The sequence below is a fragment of the Arabidopsis thaliana genome, chromosome 3 (assembly GCF_000001735.4).
Source record: "Arabidopsis thaliana chromosome 3, partial sequence".
Lineage (NCBI taxonomy): Eukaryota > Viridiplantae > Streptophyta > Magnoliopsida > Brassicales > Brassicaceae > Arabidopsis > Arabidopsis thaliana.
The window spans coordinates 6509441-6530839 of record NC_003074.8 but is presented as its reverse complement, the minus strand read 5'-3'; the positions used below and the strand labels follow the sequence as shown (position 1 = coordinate 6530839).

The following is a 21399-nucleotide window of genomic DNA, read 5'->3' as shown; positions in this document are numbered from 1 at the left end:
TCCATAGTAGTTTTGTTTTATTTTACGTTCCTCAACAATAATACTTGCCTAGTTATTAATTCTTGTTTTAAAAGCGATTAAACTGTTTCTTCTCACATTTATATCAACTAATTTATTTTTATTTTATTTTTGAGAAAAATCAACTTAATTTCAGTCTATAAATTAGTAATTAGTTTTAGTTTTAGTTTTTTTTTCTAATATTCTAACTTGTTGTTTCTGAAATGAGTTTTTTTTTTCATATCATGATTTTAATATAAACCAAAAGGATAGCGATCAAGAAACGAAACATAATGTACCCAATGGAAGAGACAGCCAACATCAGAAAGTCTTCGCATCTCATTTTAAATGATTAACTCATTCATTTGAATTATTATATTTAAATTGTCATCATATGATATGGATCTCTCTGGATAATAATTGTCTTAACAATCACTTTAATATTTCGAGTGCATTTTTTAGAAATTTTTTCTTTTAAGTTTTATTAATATAAAAACTATATTATAAGCCTTTTTTCTAAGGTCAATATTTTGGTTAGGGCTTTCGATTAATTATACGTATGGACTTTAACTTAACAAAGTCTAAATTTGTGTTTAATCTATAACTACGATAGTTTTGTTTGCTTGAATTACGATAGTTGTTTGTTTTGTTTGTAGGTTTTTTTAACTCTGAGGCTTGTTTTGTTTGTTTTGTAGATGGTTAATTATGAATCTCATTTCTTTTAAAGGTTTCTCAACACTTGAAATGATTGCCATATTGAATCAAAATCTTGATATTCTTCAAAATTGGAAGTGACGCTCTTACTCTATTAGCTGAGAGTAAGTTACGCTCCAGCAAATTCAGGATCATCATAGGAATCTTATAAAAAAAAAAGCTTCCGCCGTTCCGCCCCTGAATTATGAAGATGAAGTTCAGAATTCTTCTCATGAGTCTTGAGTCTGAATCTTGACCAAAAAAAAAAAAGTCTTGAATCTGCGTACGTAATTACTACATTTTTTTAAAAAAACGTCTTCTCCTAAATCATGTAATTACTACTTTTAAGAAAAATGTCGTCTGAATCTTGTTATTAGTACTTTATTAAAAAATCTTCTCTTTTTAGTCTATGTTCTGAAATGAGTAACCTCATTTTTGCATCCAATGCGACGTAATACTAGTGCTTCTTTAATCAAAACTATAACCCCATTTCTGTAGGTACTTTTTTTAGATAGAACTATCCCTAGTGAAAGGTGCTTGATATGACCAGCCTTCTTCTACTTATTTAAAAGGTACTTGATATGACCAATCACTTGATATAAATTAAAGAATATGACCAACAGAAATTAAGAAAAAACATTGTACCGGCCCTGCTCTCATCTCTTTCCAATCTTATATATATGCTTTGTTCCTTTTTCCCTCAAATGGTTCACTTCAATAGTAGATACTGAGATACATCAACTTTTTATTTGGTTGTAGAATGTTAGCATAAGTCGTACTAACTACATTTACACCGCATGTAGTAGATTATAGACTTTCATTTCTTCTTTTATTTTCTCGTCACCTTTTTTTTTTTTGGACAAAATCGTCACCAAGTATATATACTCTACAGTTGTAGTCCATCATCTTTTTCCTTTATTGGGCTTTAATATGGCCCATATTACATTTGATTGATAATATCGGCCCAAATTAGTCACTGGCTTTCTCTTCAAGCTCGACCAAAGAAGAAGAACTGTTCTGAACGCAGGCAGAGATTCTTCGAACTTGATATTTGGGAAACTTGCAATCCGATTCTGTCACCAGTGTTTTGCCTTCATAAATGGAGTTTGTTGTTGAAGAAGGAAAGCTAGTGAATGAAGATTGCTCGACTTTAGTTCTCGTAAGTTGTTGTTTCGTTTCCTTTGCTTTTCTCCGATTTCGATCTGTTCTCTGCTTCTGGGTATTCGTTCCCTTTCGATATTTCCGTCTCTAAAGCTTAAAAACTGTACCTTTATTGAAGAGAAAATAGAAATTAGAAAGTCCCCAACTTTTCTTGGGAACATTGAAATCCCACGAAACAGTCATGAAACTTGTAGGAAAAAGGTTTAGGGTTTAGTAGCATTTGATGTTTCTCATAAAACAAATGTTGTAAAGATTTATGATTGATGAAGTTTTGATTTTGTTTCCCCCCACCAGCCAGCATTGTCAATTGGGAATGTAGGACAGCTCGCTGTTGATCTTCTAGTGTCATCTACTGGTGCAGAGAGAGTTGGTTATCTTGATGATCCAAATCTGCTTCCTTGTGTTGGAAATGATGCTTATGGCCCTCTTCCTTGTGGCGAGATCGCCCTTCCTCTCGAGGGTTCGTTTTCTCAAACTATATGCTTTGTTTAAGATCAATGAGTGCTTTGCTTTCTTAGATTAAGGATCCTCTGTTTTACATGATTAAGGTGTTATATAGGACAATAATAACACATTATTTGCCTTTGTATAGTTTGATGCCTAGATCTATGCCACTTTGTATTGTTGAATCAAACCTTTTATACTTGTGAAACCTCATTCTTTTCTCCGCTTTGGTTTTGTGTTTTCAGTTTATGAGTCATCTTCAATTGCTACTACCCTTGCTCAGCAACGGTCTCCAGTTGCAAAGGTATTTACATTGTTGGCAGCTTTGTCCTCGTTATTTCGAATCCTGTTTTTTGAAGGATTGCATTCAATGCTTTTTGTGTTGGGACTATGAAATGTCAATTAACTGGAGCTTTTCAGTAAAAAGATTGGGAATTTTAGTGAGTCATTTTTTAACTTACAATGTTGATTCAAAACAGGGAATGATGATTAAATTTGCGGAGAATATAGCCAATTTTGCTGCTTCAAGTGGAAAGAAGCACATCATTGTGTTATCGAGTTTAGACTTCCAAAGGCTGCATAACTTGGATATGTCGAGGTAACTATAACGCTTCCTTTTATATGTGTTTTGCTATAACTTTTTTCGTATGCCTTCAATGTAGAACTAAATATAGTCTAGTGCAAACAGCATCAGAGGTCTCTAATCACAGATTTGATTGATAAATAAATGAGCTTCACTTGCACCTTTTTCTTTCCACATTCTTAATTTCTTACTAAAAGCAAACTCTTCACAAGTTAATTCGTGGTCTCCTTGGCAATTACTTTAGAGGCCCACAGGTGTATTATCTGTCTAACGCTGAATCTGATGGAAGAGATGATCACTGTGAAAGGCTTGGGTTTGGAAGATTGCACGAGTATGATTCAGAAGGAAGATGTTGGAAGTACCTTAGCTCTGTCTTTGAAAAGAACAGTGTAGAAGAGCTGGCGTTGCCTTCAGAAGATGAACTTGAAGACATAGACTACTATCCAAGCTTGCCATTTGCAGCTCTTTTCTCAGCTTTTAAGGTAGATAAAATGCCTTATAATGAACAATGTAACCACTACGACTCATTTTTAGATGATTGAAACACTTATATGGCCTGTGCGGGGTTTATGTTGTTTTGGGGTTAGGCAAGAGGCTTGAAGATGACATGCCTGCTATGTTACTGTTCTGAAGGAGACAACATTCCTGAAGCATTTCTTCTAGCTGAGGCTTCATCTAAGCTTATGGGTCTGACTCCTGACAAGTTCCATGGTAAATAGTTCTATTCTTCCGAGGGTAACAACACCCGGGCAATTAATAGTGAGAGGCGATGAAACTTACTATGAATATTCTTTTCTGCAGGGGAAGAAGGTGGGAAATGGCAGATACCGTATTCATGGAAGAGTATGTATGGAGCTCCTCCGGATATGTCTATGTTTTAAGACTGTTGTTGGAGCTCACAGTGTCAGACACCGAGGTTGTTGTAGTGGTACAATTATGATCCAATGAGAAGTTTATGAACATTTGAGATGGTTTAATCCGATAGAGACACCTTTTCTTTCTTTCTTTTTTTTCAGTTTTTCATCATCAAATCTGCTACTGTATAACAACAAAACATAACAAGTAGAATTACATTATTAGACAAAAATGTATCTAGGGAGACAGGATCATAAAATAGGAGAGATTCAATCACGTTCTGAAATTATGTTTTTTAATCAAGAAGTGAATCTTTTTTTGTTATCAGTGGGTATATTATGAAATTTCGTATGATTCTAAACAAAGAGGATAAGATGCTAAACCAGAATCCGTGTAGTAAATCCTAAACCGAACAACAGTTAAACTCATGTCTCATCAGACCGGAATGCATAATGTATTTGATGTGACCGGTTATGCGTTTTCTCTGTGGATGCAAACAAATATAGCTTTGCATGAACAATAATAATGTAAGAAATATCTCCGGGACTAAAAGAAAAAGAAAGTAGTTGTTGAGCAATAAATTCTGGAGTCATTGTGTTTTATTGTATAGATAGACCAAGGCAAGTACTTCTGACCGGTTTTAATTTGCACCTTTATTGCCACCAGAATTTTATATATGTAATTTCTGACCAAGTAAAATACATGCAAATAGTTTTCGGTTCTTGAAAGAACTGATGGGGTCCTAACTTATGTACATGTGATTTGGTTAGTGGAGTACTTCTTTTTCTCACATATTTTGAAGACTAGTACAAAGTATATATGTTTAAAAATTACAGTCTTTAACTTGTCTATCATAATTTTGATTCTTGAACTTTATCATATTTACTAAACCTTAACATTCACATATGATGTCATTTACATAAAATTAATATTCGTTGAATATATTTGCCACCGAATAAGCATGTATTGGTGGTCAAAACTCATAATCATAGGAACAATAAACTTATACTTCATTAAATAATAGAAAAACATTCATTATAACAAATTTCTAGTTCACTAGAAGCAGATATTTGAAGTGACTTGAAGTAAAAATGTGTTAAAACTAAGTTGAAATTTTATACTTCATTACATCACCAAAAAAGGATAAATTCTAGTTCAGTGGATGAGCAGCCAGTATGAACAAATGGAGATAGAGACTGAAAAGTAAAGAGAAGAATTTTCAAAAAGGCTTTGATCAAACCATCAACCAAAAAAAAGTCGCAAAAATCCACTTGATAAAGTTCAACAAAACCATTAATATCAGAGTGGGTCACCACATCAAATCCACATTAAAATCAAACAACCCCTAAAAGGAGCACTATCCTCTTCTTTTTCTATCCCCTCATTCCATGTATGCTAGATCTTTGCTAATCTCTTCTTTCTAATCCTAGCTATATTAAGATCTCACTGTTAGTAGTTATTCATATAACTATATCCCCATATTAACCAATCAGTACCTAAATAATGTACCCAAATTTCCAATTATTTGATTAATTCTGACAATTTTGGATCGTCGTATTTGTTCTGCATTAAAAAAACACTGACGTGTAAATTTTATTTATCCCAATACCGTTTACCTTTAGTCAACGATTTTTTTCCCACCAAAGTCCCCAAATACACTCGTTTGCGTTTAAACCTTTCACTTGAAACTCTGTTTTAGACTCTTTTATTTGTTAGACTTTTTTGTTTGTTTCGTCGTTGTTGTTTTTTGACCAAACCACCATGCGATTCGTCGCGCCACCGCCTCGTTCCGGCGATAACTCACCGTCACCTTCACCATCTTCCGGTATATCCGAAGAGATTCTCTCCCGTTCTTCGGATCCTCCTTTAGAGTTTAGTCCTCCATTGATCGCCATGGTGGTGGTTCTAGCCGCCGCTTTTCTATTCGTAACTTACTCTCGTCTCATCTCCCGCCGTTTTCTTTCACCTCTATTCCGTCGTTTTAGAAGGTGGCGATGCCGTCGACGCCGTCTCCTTCACTTATCTTCAGCTTCCTCTGCTTCAACTTCATCCTCCGATCTCCGATCATTTTCACCTTTCCCTTTCGACTCTTTTCATTACTCTTCTTACTCACCTTACGGATTAGACGATTCCGTTATCAAAACTTTACCGCTGTTTCTCTACTCCGCCGCTGCTTGCACCGGAAAACCCGCGGTGGGGAAAACCTCCGCCGCCAATTGCAGAGATTGTGCTGTTTGTTTGTTGGAATTCGAAGAAGGTGATTATGTACGAACACTTCCGTTATGCTTCCATGCTTTTCACCTTGAATGCATCGATGAATGGCTCCGATCTCACCCTAACTGTCCGTTATGCCGTACGGCGATTCTCGGATCCGCCGGAGTTTTAACGCCTATGTCGCCGTTCGTTCCGTTAATGGCTCCTCGAATTCGTCCGAGTCTCGATGATGAAGAGAATAACGCGATCATCATCCGCGGCGAAATCACACCGTCGCGGAGCAATTGGAACACAATCGCTGCCGATACGACGAACGATCAGGAGATCAGAGCGTCGGTGGAAGAGCAATCATCACCGGCGATTTCTCGGTTCCGGGAGCTGAAGAGATCGTACTCGTTCGAATGCGAGAGAGAATCTGAATCAGAGAGAGTAACGATGGAGCCAGCGACGGTGTCTCCATGGAGATACCGGAGATCTACATGGAACAAACGTCAATCACCGTTCGGAAACCTAATATCGAAATCAAGAGTGTTCTCGTTCCGTTACTACAGAAGCACGAAATCACCGTTCTTCCGACGGAGATCATCGGCGGGAGTGTTTTACCCGATATCAGAACGGATTCCAGCGACGGGAAGCTCATCGCGGCGAACGAAATCGATGACGAGTCCGATGTTCTTCAGAACAGCACCGCACTCATCGAGCCGGTTAAGATGCGGAGATCCAGAGGCACTGTTATCGCCGGAGAGATGGAGAAGAAGAGACACGTGTAGGGCAGAGATGTAAGATGAAATTTGGACGGTGGTGATGATAAAAAGAAATATTGAAGTGGAAGGAGAGAGCATTAATGGAATGTGGGGTTTAAGCATTTAATGGAATTAAAATGAACGAAACAGAAGAAGATAGAGAGATTCAGAAATTGCTCAGCTGCTCACATTCACAACAAGGTTCGTTTATTTATTACTATTTAGTATAAATAAATAATAACCATACCTTTATTTCTTCACCTCTCTTATTTAATGCTGCTAAAATACGGATTTCATTTATGAATATGATATAACGTATAGTCATAGAGAAATAAATAATTTGTTACTATGTACGTTGAATTTTCCTGACTAGGATACACACTTTCTTATATTACTATGGGTCTCAGACAAAAGACGCCAAGACGATGAAGGTTTTGGAGCCTGTACGACGGCGTTTTGGCTGATGATTCGTTTTTTCCTCTCTTTGGAGTTATCAAAATGCATTAACTTCAAAAGCTGCCAAAGTTATCATAGAAACGAAAGTCAACAACACATTGAATTTCGTTTCTATAATAACTTTACATCGTCGGTGGCTTTACTGTTTTCTGTTACCGAATTTTATGTTCAAACTTTTAGCTGTCGATTTAATTTTTGACCAAATTTTTTTGATGATTTATTACATATTGATGAATAACGTTAACCAACTGAGATTGAGAAGATCTGGATCAATTGCGGCCCTGTAAGAATAAATATTATGGGCTTTTTAGTATATTGGGGTTTAGTAAGAAAAATAGAACAAGGTTTAGGAGATCGCCTGAACGTTGAGGTCATTGTAATCTTGCTGGTGCTTGATCTGAAGCTCATGTTACCTTACCTGGCCGTGGAGGGTTGTCTTGTCCAATCTGGTCAATTGAGGGGATCTCCATACTTGGCTTATTTTACCATACCATGCCTGGCTTAGTGGTAGAACTTGTAAGGTGAATTGGGTGATAGTGGTAGAACTTGTAAGGTGGATTGGGTGATAATTTCTAGTTGTACAACTTGTAACTTGAGTGAAAAAAAGAAAACTCAGAGAAGAGATAGGGTGAAAGCTTCTTACATGTTTTCTGAATCACTTTTTTCATTGAATTAGAAAAGCTTGATTGATACTGAAAGAACATGACAAAGATAAAATTAAGAGAAACACACGCACAGAAAGAAAAGAGATTACATGTAGACAGTGTTTAGTGCCCTCTTTTCCTGTTGCCTCCAGCTCGCTCGATTTGAACCAAACTTGGAACATAATTAAGAATAACTGCCCGACATCCATCCATTTCATCTACTCCAAATCCCACTTCTGTGACAACATTATCCTCCCCAACAATGTAGACCATGTCTTTGACCTTGTTCTCATCAATCAATTTCTCACAGAACATGACGACTTTCTTATCCTCGCCTAGGAAGAAACTTCCATCATTCCCAATCTGAAGATGAGGGCTCAAATCCAATGCTAAGACCTTGGTCCAAGAAACTGCTCCTTTGGTGGTCTCATCAATCACATTTGTCACCCATATCTCAGTCTTGGAACTTTGATCTAGCTGCAATAACACAGAAAGTTTATCTTCTCTAACAACAGAAAGGCTACTAGCTTGGAAAAGACGACGACTCTGATAGGGAAGAAGCACAGGTACAGATTTCTCTGTATAAAAATCAAATTTGAGCAATGATATGGTGCGGGGCCGCTCTTCTGTTACACCTTTAGCGAACCAGTAAGTATTTCCTTTCAGAGACACGCTAAGTTCCGAGTATCCAATACTCCCCCGTGGAGCGATAATATCATCAAGAATCCTCCATGAATCAGAGTCAAAATCGTAGATTTCAAAATATTTGGTACCACGATAATAGCACAAGAGTTTGTAGCTCTTGATCCAGGATCTCTTGTCTTTTTGGTAGTAGTACCCGACATCAAAGCTACGGCCTTTTTGGCGAAAATCGCCGGTTCTGATCCACCTGGTTTCACCGGTTAAAGGATTCCAAACCACGACTCTAGATTCGTCCAATTGGGAGGAGCACAACAACAATCCCTCACAGTGAATGACTCGAGATATTTCGAATGGAGCAGCTGAATTCTTAGAATGAGGATCGATTAGCTCACTTTTAAGCTCTAGAGATGGACTATTTCCATGGAGATTGAAGCTAATCGGAAAAATCCTGTAATCATTCCTTAACGATAGAGATCTAAACTGTTTTGCGGATTTTTCAAAATGCTTACTTGCTAATATCCGATCACCTTTGAATAAACGGTTCCATGCTTTGCAAGTCGATCGTAAACGTCTCAGAGATGTTGCCGGAACGCGACAGAGTATCTCCTCTACCAAGTCATTTGGAAGCTGCTCCTGTATTGTCTTCATTGATCTCTGCTGTTACCAAATCTCTAGGGTTTCCTCTTCCCACAGTTGAGTTCAGCAGTAAAATGTTGAATAGTGAGTGACATGGACCTGATAAGAATCTAACAAGGCCCACTTTAAAAGCCCATATATTTGTGGCAATCAAATTTCCCCTGTTTCGTTCCCATGAGATCATATTGAGCATTGAATTTCTTGTAATAGCTTATTAGATTGAATATATGTGTTTACTTTCTGGAACTACTTGGTAGAACACTAGAACTGTGAAGGTTTTCCTCTGTTGCTAAAAAGACTAGATGCATGTATAACCCTGATTTTAGTGTTACTAACTTGCTAAGAAGCTCTGTTTTTTTTTTTTTACCTTTTGTGATCTTAGTGTTGCTAACTTGCTAAGCTTTGTTATTCCAAACTGAGACATGGTAATAAATAATATAATTTGTGGTCACATGGAATCAGAGTTCCCAACTGGCCATTCTATGTTACTGCTGTTTTTTCTACACAAGCAGGTCCTACCGAATGGACTGGATATCTTGGCCATGTTTACCCAAATCTCAGCGATATCTCTTGCTCCTCTCCTTGCACGTTACAATATATAAAACAAGCCAAGTTGTGGTTTCAAGTAATTTGGGGATTGTTTTCTGGTCCAAATATTTGCAACTTTAAGCTGTGTGTTTGTAAGATATAGAGAAAACACCAATTATACTTGCAACATACCATGCTTGGCTTAGTGGTAGAACTTGCAAGGTGAATTGGGCGATGATTTATAGTTGTAAAACTTGTATCTTGGGTGAAAAAGAAAACTCAGACAAGAGACAGGGTAAAATTAAGAAAAACACACACACAACTTGTATCTTTGTACATGTTTTCTGAATCACTTTAAGTCATTGAATTAGAAAAGCCTGAAACTGAAAGAACATGATCACACACACACACACATACACACACGCACAAAGATATTACATGTAGACGGTGTTTATTTACCTATGTTCCTATTGCCTCCAGCTTGCTCGATTTGAATCAAACTTGGAACATAATTAAAGATAACTGCCCAACATCCATCCATTTCAACAACCCCAAATTCCACTTGTGTGACAACATTGTTCTCCCCAACAATGTAGACCATGACTTTGGACGTGTGCACATCAACCAATCTCTCACACATGATGACTTTCTTCTCTTCGCCTATCAAGAAACTTGCATCATTCCAAATCTGAAGATGAGGGCTCAAATCCAATGCTAAGATCTTGCTCCAAGACACCACTTTGGTGGTGTCATCAATCTTACTTGTCACCCATATCTCAGTCTTGGAACTTATATCTCGCTGTAATAACACAGAAAGTTTCTCTTCTCTAACAACGGAAAGGCTACTAGCTTCAAAACGACGACTCTGAAGACTATGATAGGGAAGAGGCACAAGTACAGATTTCTCTATTGAAAAATCAAACTTGAGCAATGATATGGTGCGGGGCGTTTCTGTTACAACTATAGCCAACCAGTAAGTATTTCCCTTCAAAGACACACTGAGTTCAGAGTATCCAAAGCTCACGCCTGGAGGGATCATATCTTCAACAAACCTCCATGAATCAGAGTTAAAATCGTAGATATCAAAATATTCGCTACGTTGATGAGAGCTCAAGATTTTGTAGCTCTTATTGCAGCAATTGTTGTCTACTTGGCAGTATCCGAGGTCAAAGCTGCGAGCTTCTATGAGAAAATTGCCGGTTCTGATCCACCTGGTTCACCAGTTAAAGGGTTCCAAACCAAGACTCTAGATGCGTCGAAATGGGAGGTGCATAACAACAAGCCGTCACAGTGAAAGACTCGTGATATTTCGAATGGAGCAGCTGAATTCTTAGAATGAGGATCGATTAGCTCACTTTTAAACTCTACAGATGGACTAGTTCCATGGAGATTGAAGCTACTCGGAAATATCCTGTAGTCGTTCCTTAACAATAAAGGTATAAACTTAACATATCTCATAACTAGAAAGTTTGATACTTTGTAAGTTCTTCAATTCATTGCTCACATCAGATGGAAAACAAAGGAAAAAAAAAATAACTAATCCGAATCATGAGTCGTGTTTTCTTTTCAGAGAAGCAACCCGAATCTGAAATCATGTGCAATCCAATCTATAGAGAATCTTCCATGCTTCTTGTTGCGACACTTCTGGATTCTATCTCTTGCTTCACAAGGCAAACATTTCCCAATCATGTCAAGAACACCGACGTTGCAGAGTTCAGTATCCTTGGCATATATTTCAACAAGCTTCGGCAATAGAATCTTGTTGTCTTTGGAAATTCCTAGGTTTGATCTTACATACTCTTCTCTACCACATTCTAGCTCCATCATCACGTTCTTGGGGGTATATATACGAACCTAAAAGAATCGTGTTGCTTTATAACCTAATCCTTCAATATGAATAGCGTGTAAGATAAGAAACGATGTTGAGTCAGGGGATTTGCTTACTGATGGATCTGACAAGCTCCCCGAGCAAAGAGCGAAATGAAGTAGAGACTCACGGTGAGTTATAGCATAATCTCTTCCTAAATCTCCAGCTCTACCCTTTGATCTAGAAGCAAACAAGAACCTAAATACCTGCAAATACGCCAATCCTTATTAGCAGCCCTCATCAAGTTCAATTTTCAGAATCGAAAACAATCATAGACTTGCCAGTCCTGGACGAGAAACACGGCAACCAAGGATTGAAGTCTGAATGGTATCTAAGTTCAAGCTTCGACCTCCAACGTTGTAAGCTGCCTATATTACACAATAGAAAAGCCCTAATAATTGTTTATTTACCGATGACTTGTGTCCCAAGTAGTTCTGCACTGTAAGTAAGATTACCCTACCTTCAGCAACCCAGATACTCTTTTCATACTGTTTTTAGGGTTCCCATAGACAAGTATCGACTGCAAAAGAGACAAAAACAAACCCAAAATAGCTAATTAATATCTAGAGAGATTTGTCACTAATCACAAGATGGTGTTAAAAGAAGTTTAGTTTGAGAAATTAACATTACATGCATAACCAGAGAGTTGTGTATATTAATCCAGAAAGCTAGCTTTTCTTCATGATTTAACTTCCTTGGATTCACTCCTTCTAACTTATTAACAAGCGACCTAAACAATTTTGAATTCAAGAAGAAGTCTACAATTGATTAAATAACATAGTTGCTATATCTAAACTAAAAGAAGTTGATATTGTAAGAGCCTGAGATTGAAAACCTGAAATGTTTCAAAGCAGGTTCAACTGCATTTAACTTCTCTGAGTCTCTACTAATCGATTTCACCATTAATAACTTGTCGTAAGGTCGACTAATGATCTTCAGAGGCTCTTTCCCGCGGAAAGGACTGCTCGATTCTAGATCATTGTCGAGTGATCCTGGATCCACAAGTTGACGACATAATTCTGAGATGCACTTGACCATCTCTTCAGATAAACTATTTGGTGACTTATGAACGTTTTCAGAAACATATGTCCCAATCAACTCATCGATATCAGATTGCTGAAGACATGAAAATGTAAACCACCATTGGTAAAGAAAGAAACTCAAACAAAACAACATTAACTGTTTAACACAATTTCTTTTACCTCAAGCATTGAGAAAGGAAGAGATCGATGATATGATGAGTCCATTGCATGGGGAGACATTCTAAAGGAATAGCCTGAACAATGAGACAACGATGAGTGACTGCGGAATATTCCAGAGTCTTCTACAAGTTTCTGCGGGCTGCAGACTCCTTTTTTTGGTGAATCAATGAGTTTGGTACACTCAAGAAGATCCTCTGATCTCTCTTTCTCTTCTGATTCTAACTTAGATGTAATTTTGTTGTTGAAGAATCTCCGGTATAACAAAAGAAGATATGTTTCTAAGTACATCACTTGCAGCTCCAAACCCGCTATTTCCTCCACCAGTTTCTTCGCCTCCTAAATCAAGAATTCATAAAAACATCTTTAGACAAGATATTCAAAGCGGGCTTACTTGTGTTAAAAGTAACCAAAATCTTATTGAGTTTTTTCTATAACCTTGGGGATAGAAGAATCTTCATTTTTAGAATCTTCCAAGAACAGTTTGCGTCCAAGGACTGTCTTCATTTCACGCCGAACTAAGACTTCATCTTCTTGAAGCAATAAATCAATCTGCAGAGTATACAGTAAAAGATTTGAGATCTGTTTTGATTTTTCTTAGAAACCTAAAAACAATCTTCTGTGAAAAAATTTCTTAAAACCTCATCACTTGAGACTCTCCTGCCCCCGGGATGTAATTTTCTGGACTTTAAAAGAGATTTTAGCTGTTCTATCTCTCTCTGCAAAAGTTCATCCTAAAGAACAATTAAGAACTTAAGTTGATTTGATGATCAAGAAGATTAAGAAAAATATATAAACACCTTTGAAGATTCCTGACCATGTGAATGTTGTAAAGGGCCTCGCTTGATTTTTTATTCTTGAGAGATTTTCTTGGGACCGGATCGCTGGAAAGAGCAGAAACTAAGGTAAGACAAGACTGTAAAATGAAATATAAACTAATGAAGAAGAAGAGAGTGAACCTTCTAGAACGTTTGTGATTCGAAGTTCTTGTCGTCATGAGTATATGAACAACTTGAAATCGCCCGCCTAATTTATTTTAAAGAGTTTTTGTGATTTGAAAAAACTCACAAGTAAAAACGAACCAACAGCTGAAAATCACTGAGAACAGAGCATTAAATGAGAGATATAAAACAATTTAGATAGTGACAAAAGAAAAGTTACTGAAGACGAACAAAGGAAAGGTTAAAGAACAGAAGCAAATTGCAGTGAATAGCATTATACCACGAATGGAATGAGACTACTCACTAGATATTTAATAAGAATCATACAAAGTGTACAATCTTTTTTCTTTTTGTAAGAATATTTGGTTAAAAATGTAAACTATATTAAATTGTGATTTTTGTCATCTGTTTCTTTTTTCACCTAACATCTTTGTGTTACAATAAATGACATTTTTATTAAAAACCAATACATGTGTTAGGATTTTTTTTGTTTGTTTGTTTGTTTGACATCAACATTTTTTTAGGATTTAGATCTCAATTTCGACACTCCATAAGTTTGCTTATCTCATGGCCAAAACAAAACCTCATTTAATTTGTGTAGAACCTGACACCTGTTATGGGATAAAATCATCTTCATGGTGAAGTTTGGTTATCTGATTATATCATCATTAAACCAGTCCGATCTTGGAAAGAAAAATGCTTTTGATTGATGTAAAATAATGCCTTTGATTGAAACACTTTAATGAATAATAGTATAAAATATCCTTAAAATAAAATAAAACAAAATATGTGTCTCTTTTTGGGGTATTTGCATCAAAAGAAACAAACAATATGTAATTATTGGTTTGACATCGGGTCTAATGTTTTGTAAAGGCTACTTTTTAAATGCAAACATCACAAAGGACAACTAACAAATGGAGGATTTACTGCTGTTTGCGGGTGAAATTCTAAGGTCAGTTCATCATCACATTAGAGTTCCTGATTCGGATTTTCTTTTTACGCTAGATTCTAAATTTAAATGATTGGAACATGCATGGTTGTATTTGTACGCTAATCTTATGTTGTAATGACAAAAAGTAGTCACATTATTCTATATATTGTGACAAAACAGCACGTTATCTTTATCTATGTCATGATACATTACAAGATTTCTCAATGAAAAATAAAATGAAAAAGATTTCTAACTGTTCTTTATAATCTATATGAACATATAACGATACATTTCGATAGGCTCATAGTACTTTTCGAGGGAAAGCTATTAGCATTTGGAACAGTTAAGATATAAATATTAGATTTTTGAAGGATATGTAGTTCCACGTTATCTATATGGTTTGCATACTCGTCAAGTGGACCATTTTTAAAAGCTCCACTAAAATTCAAATATTTGTAATCGCATTTCACGAATATATGAAAACATCTTTTGACAAAGCATTATCCGCAAGAGTTACTAATGGTAAATTAGAAAAGGTATTTGGTGGGTGTCTTTTGGTTAAAGAGATGGAGTGGCAAGCACTAAGCACTTGATTGAAATGGTAAAGGAATGCCTTAAAAGCGATGAAAGGTGAGAAAGTAGAAAACCCTTTTTTCTATAAGAAAGCTACCTTACGTAACATGGAGAATTTGAGATGCATATTTAATGAATAAACCCCGTACTTATTCAATGTTCTAACTGCCTAGCTAGTCTTCAATAGCCAAGGACACAGAAGAAGTTATTGACGATTGGATCAATCACATTATTTACAAATTGTTGTTAGTGTTGGTTTTGTTTGGAAGTGTAACTAAACATAAATTCCAAGTGTTTTGAAGGTTTAATTATCGTTCGGTACTCGATAAATAAAATGAAAAGAAACAAAGAGTATCCAAGAGAGGTGATTTATCTAATAGAAGATTCATTTTTTGGGATTGTGTTCTTCATTGTGACTTTCTAAGTTTTCTGTTCCGTAGTTTTCGCTCCAAGACATAAGCGACAATCCTCTTGTCTTCTCAGTTTCTGTCTCTCGATTGCCACAATTTCAACACAACTAACTTCTAAGAGTCTTGACACTTCTTACCATGCACATAGTAAGTTACTAATTTAGTATCCATTCATGAATTGTTGTTATTAGTAAATCGATTTTTTTAATGGATAGATACGCACTTATAATTAAATTTTCCCAATCTTTTTATATTAAAACTGTATACAAAAAGACATAAAGTTGACTGAATGAGAAGAATACAGAAGAGAGATTATAAGACAGCTATATGAAAGCCTAATGATAATTAATTTGGGTCATCATATATGTATGAGATAGGGTAACAATATGGTTACTGCATTGATCGTTGAACAGGAGAAAAAAAGTAGAACTCATATATAAGGCATGTTGATGAATATTGTATTATTGTACAAATAAGCTCACTGATTCATACCTGCAAAACTGAATTGCCCCATCACTCTCTTACTCATTGTTTACAACCTGCAATTAAGAAGAAGCTCCAGGGTTTAGGAGGCCAATTCTCGTCTCACATAGCTAATGATTGGTGACTGGAGATGGAAGTGGTGATGTTGGAGGCTTCATGTCCGCGTACCTGCAAAAACATTTCAGTCTTTCAGGTCGCAAAAGAAGAAGTAATAACAATGGACACACTTAGAACTAGCATGCTTCTCTCTATTCTCACATTGTGTAAGGTGATAAAGGCCTTGGCTTTGGCTGAGCTGTATTGTCTCCTGAAGCAAGGGAAGTGTCTATCGCACTGCTAACAACAGGTACTGCTTCCGGTGTAGAAGGTGGAATTGTGTTCCTGAACAACAAGCAAAAAACCCGGGATATTGTATTGATCGATTCCTTAACGAAAGTCTACACACACTTTGTAAATCTGGCTTCAAGATACTTACAGATTTCCATCAACTGTTTTCAGCACATCATTATTGCCTCCAGGTAACTCTGAGTTGTCTTCTACAGATGCTGCTTCCTTGGGACCTGTTGATGCAGGAGTTGGTGAGGTTGGTGGTTTCAGGTCTGCGTAACTGCAAAAGACAGTGTAGATGCATTGAGGAAAAATCGGACCACAATAGAATTTGATATATTTATAGAGGAACTAAATAACATAAGAGGAAGATTTGTTACATTGCATAAGGAGAAAGAGGCCTCATTTTTGATGTGGCTGGTGCTGCTGTCTCAGTGACACTCGTTGCAACTGCTGTCTCAGGTACACTTGTTGCAACTGAGGTCTCAGTGACACTTGTTGCAACTGCCGTCTCAGTGACAGTTTTTGCAACTGTTGAGCTTTTATCAGTATCAGAATCGGTTGGACCAGGCGACAAAGAATCACTCTTTCTGGTACTCGAAGCTGTAGGAGAGGGCGATGAGGGTGGTTTTAGGTTCTCATAGCTGCATCATAAAACGGCCAAGTAAAAGACCATCAAACTTTCGATATCATTACCTTCTCACATATTTATTACTCAAACTGTGACTCCTGAATATAATAAAGTCGCAAAGACAATAAGGTTTTACCGGGCATAAGGGGAAAGAGGCCTCTCTTTCTTTTCCTCAACTTGCTTTACTTCTACTACTGGGACATTTGAGGTACTATCTGGCACTGGCACTACATTGGCCTCAACAGGAACCTGAGTGGCATCTACCTCCTTAGATTTGGCAGGACTGACCGATGTGGTCGAATTTGGAATAGGAGATGTTGGAGGTTTCAAGTCTTCGTAGCTATATATATCACATTCACCAAAAAAAAAGAAACAAGACAAATCGAAAACAATCAATGTCATGCCAATAGGTCATTTTAGTTACATATTTGATTATTTTTTTGCGGTTGAGAAACAAGTTTTCTTACGAGGCATAAGGAGACAGCGGCCTAGGTTTCACATTTTTTTCTTTTGGAGGTGCTTCATCCTCTTTAGGAGCTGTTGGTTCTTGAGTGACAGGCTTAGTAGGGACTGGTTTGACCTCTTTGGTTGCAACTGATGCCTGTCCACAACCGAAATGCAGATAAATAAAGATAAACTATCTTATCACAAGAGAGCGATAATCAAGATCGAAAAGAGAGGAGATGAAAGCAATATACTGTAACTAACCTTCGGTGGAGGGACATAAGGCCGTTTGGAAGGAATCTTTTCAAGAAGCTTTTCAATTGGAGTTAATGGTGCAGTTGTTTCAGCAACCACTTCCACAATCTTAGAGAAAGAAAGTTGAGGATTCTTTGCCATGCAAGCAAGCAACTCTGCAACCTGGAGATCAATAACAAGGAAGCAGAAAACCACAAAATCTTAAAGCTCTTCTTCATAATCTGGTCATATCACTCTGACAGAGACGAGGGAAAATATTATTACCTGGAGATTTGAGACCTGACCACCAAACAATGTATCGTCTAGAGCAAGAGTGAGATTATGAGTTTCTTTGTATGCATCAGTCGGTCTCTCCATTCCTCCAGGTCTAACTATCTGATGAAATAAGATGGAAAGACAATTCTAAGATGTGATACAATCGAAAGAGTCTGTGAAACTGTAAGTTTGGTTTATTTTATTTTGTGAACTACTCACTGCGTAATTAAGACCGCTTTCAATCAATGCTTCTTCAGCTTTTCTCTTCCAGCAAAGAACTCCCCAGAATAGGCTTCACAAACGAGGTGTTTAGAAGAAGTCATATAACAAGAACATGCCATTAAGTTTTATGGGCTGTTCTGACCAAAAGTGTGTAATGAAAGAAAAACATTACAGACTTACTTGAGAATCGCAGCGGGAAATCCAAATTTATTTGTCCCCAAGGATGTCACCAAAATGAAGTTATTAACTTTTGCTGATGTTGCTGCTCATAATACCACAAGAAGCAATGATGAAACAAGAAAGAGAGAATGGAAAAATAAACCGCTTTAAGCTATTTTTGTCTTACCAGCATCAACAAGGTTTTTGGTGGCTAGGTAATCGATCCTGTAAGGACCGGTAATATCGGAGATCTCTTTCTCGCTAGCACCAATACAGCATATAATCACCGATGCATTTCCCAATGCGGGCTGTATTGAATCTTTCTTCTCCAAGTCACACTCCACAATTTCAAGCTTTTCTACAGCTGGGCTAAAGACACAGACACTGCCTGTTACTTTTCTACAACAAAATCATTGTAAGTAAATCAAAACATTTTGTTCTTACGTTGAGTTCCTTCATCTGTGTTCTGGAGCTTCATTTCCTTAACACTCTGCAAAGTATCAATTGCGGATAAACATCACCAAAATGATGAAACACTTATAGCAAATATTCAGAATCAAAGTAAGCCATACTTGCACAAGACTTCCTGCTCTCTGAGCACTTCGAACTCCAGCTCTAACCCGAAATCCCAGCTTCAGTAGCTCTCTGTATGAAAGGCGACATTGATAGGACACTTCGACAGTTCAACCAACCAGCATTGTGAATTATCATTCAAACTTAAAGAAGCAAGAAACTGACCTCACAGTTCTAGAACCAACTTTACCAGTAGCACCGGCTACAAAGACAAGGTCTTCTTCTTTGGAATTTAAGTTGGTAGGGCTTGCTTCTGTTACTACAGAGCTTGCTCTAATGGGACCTTTGTTCAATAACAAGTAGGGAAATGAGTAAAAATCTATGAATTCCAGGTAATCAATACCAGAAATGTTGCAGTAAAGCTAGCGCTTCAGGCGCCAAAAATTATAATGAGACTACTGGTGTCTGATCAAAAGGTTGAAAAGATGAGAACTTTGAAACTAGAATTAAAGACTTGGGAAACGACAACATTGCAGAAACCATCAGCAAAAACAAGACACAGATAAAGTGTTAAGAGAAGAAGCGAATCACGTTCGAGCAAAGTCCCATTTCACGAAAAGCAAACAAAGTCAAACCAAAAGATGCAGAAGTAGTGTAATCAAAAAGCTTGAAACTTTTTAGTAGTACCTGAAGCTCTGAGGCTAAGATCGAAAGACCTCGACTTTCCAGAAACCGAGTGATTCTTAAAACCTGAAAACCTGACAATCCGATTGGTCTTCCATCTTTGGAGAAGAAACCCTTTTCTGCTGGGAAGAGAGGGTATTGTTGTGAGAGGTTGTCCACGGAGAAAACAAGTTCCTTCCATTCTTAGTTAGTCTTCTTCTTCTTCACTAGCTAGTGTATGCACATTAACTTTGAAAATTTTCTATCACGAAAACACTACTACAAGTTCACGATCAGACAAAGGAATCTCAGAGGAAAGAGGAAATATACAAATTTTATTATCTTTATGGATACAATTGAGACTCAGCAAGAGTTCTACTGCGTCTGCCACTGCATCTTGATATGATGGGACCCACATAACATTACAAGAGACCAATCAATGTTTGATTGGAGTATGCTGACATGGCAAGGCTAATTCGGTTTGGTTTGTTCCAAAACTTGGATCCAAACCAGAATCATTTCATAGGACACATTAGAATTTGAATACTTTTGGCGCTGGATTCTTATATGCATTGTTACATATTGGCGTTTACTTTCTCCAAATGCTTATATCCAATTAGATGAGTAAGTTTGGTCTTCTTAACATCACTTATGAATAGATTTTGACCAACACAATCTCTGTAAACTTGTTGGTCTTTTTGAATTAGCTTTTTTTCGCTAGAGTGAAAATTATTCATCAAACTTTCAATAGATAATCTGTAACTTCGGATTCATCAATTATACAAGTAATCAGGAGATCGAAATCTGATCAATATCATCTACTAAAGCACTACACTACAGCTTGATGGATTATGTTCGAAGTTACCACATTCTCTGTTTCTGATGGTGCTACGTCTGCGACCCACATTGTTCGACCCTGGGGTGAGTTTGCGCCAGAACTGCAAAACTGCAGCAAGAGGAACAGTCAGAGTTTTAAAGCCTAACCAACCAAAAAGGTAAGAAAAATAGATTACGGTAGATGCACATCAAGATGCCTAACTAGCTATAAATCGTAGTGGGTATGACACAGAAAATGTAGGGAGCACAAAATGGATTCCAAGAACTTAAGAATGGAACATCAAGATGCCTAACAAGCTATATTGCCACACAATAGCCTCTCATACCTTTAGAAACAGTATCAAAACTCAAATGTCAAACAGCAAAGTTCAATTCTCATGCAGTTCCACTAAAGGTATCAAAGGACAATACACTGAAACAAAATATTCTGATACAAAAAATTAGAGAGCAATAACTAAATCACCTTAGGAAGACGAAACAGGGGGCTGCTCAGCAATGGAGGTTGAGGAATTGAGAGCCGCAGCAGCAGCTTGTGGAGAATAAATGCGTGCTTTCTTTATGATTTCTGAAACAATCCAATGCTTATGCTTGCTCAAAGGCCTTGAAGGATCCAATTTCACCTAATATTTCAAACAACCAAATCAAGTTTCATTTCCAAAGCAGCCTAATAACAAACAGGCAAGTCTACTTCCAATGGTTGAGTTCAAATATTCCTAGAGCTTCCCTAAATTTTCGAGCTCTTGATCAAATGTATATCAAATTCAAAAAATGAAGGGGAAAATACTCGATCGCCGATGTTACAGGAGTCCTTTTCATCGTGAGCCATGAACTTGGAAGTACGCTTGACATATCGATTGTAGATATTATTGTGGAAGAGTCTGTCGACGGCTACCACCACCGACATCTGCATTTTGTTCGACACCACTGTCCCTATCACTGCCTTCATTTTTCCTAACGAGCTCTCTCTGGATTTTGAGAATCTAAAGAGCAAAGAGAAAAAGATTCTTCTGGTCTAGGGGTTTTATAATGATGGGCTTTGTTATCTCAGCCCAATTTATATTAAGGTCCATGAAGTATAGTAGTTAACAGAACC

General features: G+C 37.1%; 8 protein-coding genes and 1 non-coding gene across 17 annotated transcripts; 2 read left to right on the top strand and 7 right to left on the bottom strand.

The window, feature by feature from the left end:
* The first annotated feature begins 1666 nt into the window (after positions 1-1666).
* On the top strand, positions 1667-4106 carry AT3G18940 (clast3-like protein). The gene is made up of 7 exons (NM_112780.4): positions 1667-1849; positions 2146-2311; positions 2541-2599; positions 2775-2893; positions 3123-3360; positions 3466-3589; positions 3680-4106. The coding sequence occupies exons 1-7, from the start codon at positions 1790-1792 to the stop codon at positions 3757-3759; spliced, it is 846 nt and encodes a 281-aa protein (NP_566621.1). The 5' UTR covers positions 1667-1789; the 3' UTR covers positions 3760-4106.
* Positions 4107-4795: 689 nt separating this feature from the next.
* On the top strand, positions 4796-7461 carry AT3G18930 (RING/U-box superfamily protein). 3 transcript variants are annotated; one of them, NM_001338371.1, is made up of 2 exons: positions 4796-6891; positions 7064-7461. In NM_001338371.1, exon 1 carries the CDS (start codon positions 5495-5497, stop codon positions 6728-6730), a length of 1236 nt encoding a protein of 411 aa, NP_001327213.1. In that variant the 5' UTR covers positions 4796-5494; the 3' UTR covers positions 6731-6891; positions 7064-7461. The 3 variants fall into 3 exon arrangements, with proteins under 3 accessions (NP_001327213.1, NP_188523.1, NP_974336.1); NM_112779.5 differs by having other exon boundaries at positions 5297-6891; positions 7098-7461; NM_202607.2 differs by having other exon boundaries at positions 5297-7310.
* Positions 6273-6789, bottom strand: AT3G18915 (uncharacterized protein; the record flags this gene model as incomplete). Its single annotated transcript, NM_001338370.1, has 2 exons — positions 6273-6422; positions 6551-6789. The coding sequence occupies 2 exons, from the start codon at positions 6787-6789 to the stop codon at positions 6368-6370; spliced, it is 294 nt and encodes a 97-aa protein (NP_001327127.1). The 3' UTR covers positions 6273-6367.
* Positions 7462-7778: 317 nt separating the features above from the next.
* Positions 7779-9271, bottom strand: ETP2 (EIN2 targeting protein2). The gene has a single exon (NM_112777.4). The coding sequence runs from the start codon at positions 9078-9080 to the stop codon at positions 7914-7916; it is 1167 nt and encodes a 388-aa protein (NP_188521.1). The 5' UTR covers positions 9081-9271; the 3' UTR covers positions 7779-7913.
* A 776-nt stretch (positions 9272-10047) lies between these two features.
* Positions 10048-10635, bottom strand: AT3G18905 (F-box/associated interaction domain protein; the record flags this gene model as incomplete). Its single annotated transcript, NM_001338369.1, has 1 exon — positions 10048-10635. One exon carries the CDS (start codon positions 10633-10635, stop codon positions 10048-10050), a length of 588 nt encoding a protein of 195 aa, NP_001325850.1.
* Positions 10636-10933: 298 nt separating this feature from the next.
* Positions 10934-13949, bottom strand: AT3G18900 (ternary complex factor MIP1 leucine-zipper protein). Of its 6 annotated transcripts, none has more exons than NM_001338366.1 (11): positions 13622-13868; positions 13480-13546; positions 13304-13396; positions 13101-13214; positions 12666-13001; positions 12299-12579; positions 12094-12193; positions 11924-11983; positions 11745-11831; positions 11541-11669; positions 10934-11450 (listed from the first exon to the last, which is right to left on the bottom strand). In NM_001338366.1, the coding sequence occupies exons 1-11, from the start codon at positions 13657-13659 to the stop codon at positions 11163-11165; spliced, it is 1593 nt and encodes a 530-aa protein (NP_001325852.1). In that variant the 5' UTR covers positions 13660-13868; the 3' UTR covers positions 10934-11162. The 6 variants fall into 6 exon arrangements, with proteins under 6 accessions (NP_001325852.1, NP_001325853.1, NP_001319588.1 ...); NM_001338367.1 differs by having other exon boundaries at positions 13304-13381; NM_001338365.1 differs by having other exon boundaries at positions 10994-11450; positions 13304-13546; positions 13622-13878.
* A 600-nt stretch (positions 13950-14549) lies between these two features.
* Positions 14550-14622, bottom strand: MIR418. Its single transcript, NR_141598.1, has one exon. It is a non-coding gene; the product is annotated as a microRNA ath-MIR418 precursor (primary transcript).
* Positions 14623-15731: 1109 nt separating this feature from the next.
* Tic62 (NAD(P)-binding Rossmann-fold superfamily protein) lies at positions 15732-19858 on the bottom strand. Its single transcript, NM_112775.4, has 15 exons — positions 19494-19858; positions 19032-19149; positions 18866-18938; positions 18738-18783; positions 18481-18657; positions 18315-18396; positions 18132-18204; positions 17922-18032; positions 17667-17819; positions 17426-17559; positions 17095-17298; positions 16708-16971; positions 16476-16607; positions 16259-16381; positions 15732-16168 (listed from the first exon to the last, which is right to left on the bottom strand). Exons 1-15 carry the CDS (start codon positions 19669-19671, stop codon positions 16111-16113), a joined length of 1926 nt encoding a protein of 641 aa, NP_188519.2. The 5' UTR covers positions 19672-19858; the 3' UTR covers positions 15732-16110.
* A 279-nt stretch (positions 19859-20137) lies between these two features.
* On the bottom strand, positions 20138-21340 carry AT3G18880 (Nucleic acid-binding, OB-fold-like protein). 2 transcript variants are annotated; one of them, NM_112774.4, is made up of 3 exons: positions 21091-21340; positions 20770-20926; positions 20138-20415 (listed from the first exon to the last, which is right to left on the bottom strand). In NM_112774.4, the coding sequence occupies exons 1-2, from the start codon at positions 21250-21252 to the stop codon at positions 20771-20773; spliced, it is 318 nt and encodes a 105-aa protein (NP_188518.1). In that variant the 5' UTR covers positions 21253-21340; the 3' UTR covers positions 20138-20415; position 20770. The 2 variants fall into 2 exon arrangements, with proteins under 2 accessions (NP_188518.1, NP_001327490.1); NM_001338362.1 differs by lacking the exon at positions 20138-20415 and having other exon boundaries at positions 20595-20926; positions 21091-21300.
* Between the last annotated feature and the right edge of the window lie 59 nt (positions 21341-21399).